Raw genomic sequence first — 4,121 nt, forward strand, 5'->3', positions numbered from 1 at the left:
TGCATTGGTGCTGGGCATTGTCCAGCACCATCGTCAGCCAGGGGAGACCAAAAACTCCAGAAACCCTCCCAGGGCTTTTCCGGGGGGAAAAATGAGGCAGTGGTGTCCCTCCCTGGGGGCTCCCTAAGGGCATCGGGGTGCCTTCTCCTCCCCACAAAACGCAGGTCAAGGCCAGCCCCATGATGCCTTGCTTGTATGTGCCTTGGAGGACATGGTGTCCTGCACCCTGGGGTGGGTCTGTCCGAAGGCAGAGAAGATGGTCGGCCCTGGGGGAGATCAGGAGGGTCATCCCCAGGGGAGAGGGTCAGAGAGGTGCAGTACTCAGGGAGAGGCTCAGTCCTCAGGGAGAGGGTCATCCCCAGGGAAGAGAGGCAGAGTGGGTCTGTCCTTGGGGAGCGGGTCCGAAAAACTCATCCTCAGGGGAGAGCGTCAGAGAGGGTCAGTCCTCACAGAGAGGGTCATTCCCAGGGGAGAGGGTCAGAAAGGCTCAGTCCTTGGGGAGATGGTCATCCCCAGGGGAGATGGTCAGGACCAAGGGAGAGGGTCAGCCCCAGCCCCAGGCAGCACAATGCGGGGACAAGCAAGCCCTGGACAGAAAGCCGCCCTCGCCTTCATCCTCCCCCGCTCTCCCCACCATGCTGACGGCGGGCCCTCGCCCCACGCCCCTTCCCTCCCTTGCAGGACCCCCTGCCGTGGGCCACCTGCCCCCTGAACAGCAACCACACCGGCTACGAGGAGGAGTGTGAGAAGACGTCGTCCACCCAGTACTTCTGGTACCGGCAGACCCTGAACATCTCTCCGTCGCTGGAGGTCAGCGGGAGCGTGCAGTGGGAGCAGGCGCTCTGCCTGATGCTGGCCTGGCTGGTGGTCTACCTCTGCATCCTCCGCGGCACCGAATCCACCGGCAAGGTGAGAGCCAGGCACAGCCCCACCGAGCCCCAGCAGGATGGGGGGAGGACAAACGAGCACCGAAAAGTCCGCAGCCATGGCTGCTGTTACTTGGGGTTATGGTATCTCCCAGGGAGCCGCCGGCCCAGGCCCCTCTGCCAACCTGTTAAGTTGCAACTGAAGAAGGCTCAACCAAAACACTGAGTGATATTAAAAAAAAAAAACACTAGAAAAGTCCTTTAAATGCAGGCACCTCTGCTGCAAAACCAGCCACCAGGCTGCTGGCCCTCCGGAAAGCCACCTGCCAGAGCAGAGCCACATCAGGAGACGTCTGTTCCTCAGTCCTGGCAAGAAAAAATAGACGTCTACCGGGCGTTTTCGCTCACTTTTTATTCACAGCAGAAGTTATGAGGAAGCAGGGAAAAAAAGCAATGTCCTGGCTGAGCCTGCACTAAGAAGCAAGCTGAGGGCTGTAATCCCCAAATCGTATTAGCTGAACGCAGAAAGCCAAGAGACTATAAACCAAGAATAACCTCTCAAACTTGCTGCAGCTGGCTTTGTGGGCAAAAAAGAAACAAATAAATAGCCAAGGCGCATTGAAAGGACAACTACCTGAAAGGAGGTTGGAGCGAGGTGGGTGTCGGTCTCTTCTCCCAAGTAACTAGCGATAGGACGAGAGGAAATGGCCTCAAGTTGCACCAGGGGAGGTTTAGCCTGGCTGTTAGGAAATATGTCTTCACCGCAAGGGTTGTCAAGCACTGGAACAGGCTGCCCAGGGGAGTGGCTGAGTAACCATCCCTGGAGGGATTTACAAGGCGTGTAGATGTGGTGCTTAGGGACATGGGTTAGTGGTGGACTTGGCAGTGTTAGGTTAACGGTTGGACTTGATGATCTTAAGGGTCTTTTCCAACCTAAACGATTCTGTGGTTCTATGAAAGTGCATTGTGAAGGCAGGGTCTCATCAGGGGGAGCAAAGGGAGTGCAGGGGGCTTCCCCACATCCCCTGTGCGTGGGAAGCAGGGCTGTCCCACTGCGGAAGGTGAAGCTGCTGCATTTCGTGGCAACGAAAGGCAGATGCCCACCGCCAGCGCAGGCAGGTGCAGATCGGAGGAATATTTGGTAATTGCCCATCCGCTTCTCCTCCCAAGAGCTTGGGAAGGCACATGTTTTGTGTTAGCTGTGTGTTTGTTTTTTGTTTGTTTGTTTGTTTTGTTTTCGCACATGGCTCTTTCCAATGTGGAAATTAAACATTTAAGTTCAAACCCAGGGCTCTGCTCAAAAGCTCATGGAAGACAACTGGAAGATTTAATTCCCTCCATCCCCCATCTGGGTTACATTAAGTTAAAGTCTTTTTCACATCTGAATTAAAATATTTTCAGTCAAGTTTGATTTTTGACCTTTTATGAGGTCTGCTCACCTTCCTCCTAGAGCAAATGATGGATGACCTTTGCCAAATGCATTCTTGACAGATGGTGGCAAACTGGTGTCACTCCACTAAATGCTGCAGAACTGAGTTTGTAAAGGCTGCAAATATTTTAAATGTCGTTCTTATTTTTCCAATCAAAGAGAAGACCTGTGCGAACATTAGCACAGGGTCTTTATTATTAATAAAAACTTGTTTCCCTAAAACCTAAATCTAAAGTTAGATTTATCTGAAGATATTTGTTTAAAGATTGATACAAGGTAACAAATACTTTACATAAAGCATTTCCATTATTGTAAGTAAGTGAGAAAGAGCTGATCTATTACGGCCAGTCTTGTGTATTCGTTAGACCAAGGTATTTTCCCCTCCTTCCTCCAGGTGGTCTATGTAACAGCATCTTTGCCATACTGCGTTCTCATCATATACCTCATCAGAGGATTAACACTTCATGGAGCTGTGAATGGGCTCGTCTACATGTTCACACCAAAGGTAGAGAAAAACCATGCTGAATTTTTTATGAAATGTTATTAGTTACCAAATGTGTAGGTTTTTAAAAGCTGGCCATACTCCTTTTCCTTACATTGAATTTTTGCAGCAGTAGCTCAGGTCAGGCAGCTGGAAACCCCGGCTGGGAACGGCTGGAGGCTGTTCTCCCACGGTGCCCGTAAGCTGCTTGCTTTCTCCTGCAGGAAAACACCTGCCCATTAACATAACCCGTAGCGTATTACTTCCAGACTGAGCAGTAACCCTGCCCAAAAAACACCCCTGAGCTAAAACGGGTACACGAAGGGGCCTGTCCCTGTCCCCATCCCCGGAGGCTGGAAGGGGCAGTGCCGGCCATCCGTGCGCAGCTTCACGCTCCCGCTCTCCCCGTCCGGTTTTGCAGCTGGAGCAGCTGTCGAACCCCAAGACGTGGATCAGTGCTGCCACGCAGATCTTCTTCTCTCTGGGCCTGGGCTTTGGAAGCCTCATTGCATTCGCCAGCTACAATGACCCCAGCAACAACTGCGAGAGGCACGCCATCATCGTCTCGCTGATCAACAGCGCCACTTCCATATTTGCCAGCATCGTGACTTTCTCCATCTATGGCTTCAAGGCGACGTTTAACTACGAAAGCTGTATAAACAAGTAAGAGGCCGGTATTTCACTTGTTTTCCACGGCAAGCCATTCTGGGGAAGGTAAGGGGGGGAAGTAAATAAATAACAGCACACGGTGCTGCCAGCGCTGGCCCGAGCCCAGCCTTGATACTGCTCTAATAAAGCTAATGGCGTGATTCAAAGCGATGAAGGCTGAGATGAAAGGTCAGAGCTGGTGTGCCTTTTGACACCTGGATGCCACTTCCAGGCACGGGCCGGGTCGAGAGGATGAGTTTGCCTGGCGAGTCACAGGGGCACTTTCCCCTGCACCCGGGTCCCAGTACATGCTTTGGGGAGAAGTGGGGGGCCTGATTAATAAAGCGCGATGATGCTCAGATCCCCCCAGTTAAGGCTATGCCCTGTGCCAGGAGCCCAGCTCCTCGGCAGTGATGCTCTGGAGGTGCCCCGCAGCCTGCAGGACCATGCCCCGAGGCAGGAGGCTCGCATGCGGTCCCTGGCACAGGGCCTGCGGCAGTTACCCTTTTACTCATATTTTTACAGCTTTCAATCTATCTGCTGATCAGAGAGGAAACCATGCTGCTAGTCCCTGCTCCTTGCCAAAAGGCTCGTTAAATTGGTGGGGTGTGGACGTGGGACCGGAGGGCAAAGGGGAAGTGACACCAGCTGGCACTGGCCAGCATCCAAAATACCTGCTGGCTCCCTCCCAGGCGCC

At 52.9% G+C, this 4,121-nt stretch overlaps 1 protein-coding gene across 1 annotated transcript in view; it reads left to right on the forward strand.

Moving 5' to 3' along the window:
• SLC6A20 (solute carrier family 6 (proline IMINO transporter), member 20) overlaps positions 1-4,121 on the forward strand; it is a gene marked incomplete at its 3' end in the record, with an annotated part of 11,389 nt that overhangs the window by 5,204 nt on the left and 2,064 nt on the right. The window contains exons 4-6 of the mRNA XM_009575622.1: positions 682-909; positions 2,690-2,800; positions 3,198-3,439. Coding sequence (XP_009573917.1) covers positions 682-909; positions 2,690-2,800; positions 3,198-3,439 — 581 coding nt within the window. The remainder of the gene's footprint in view (positions 1-681; positions 910-2,689; positions 2,801-3,197; positions 3,440-4,121) is intronic.

This window comes from Fulmarus glacialis, unplaced genomic scaffold, assembly GCF_000690835.1.
Source record: "Fulmarus glacialis isolate BGI_N327 unplaced genomic scaffold, ASM69083v1 scaffold10694, whole genome shotgun sequence".
NCBI classification, from domain to species: Eukaryota; Metazoa; Chordata; class Aves; order Procellariiformes; family Procellariidae; genus Fulmarus; species Fulmarus glacialis.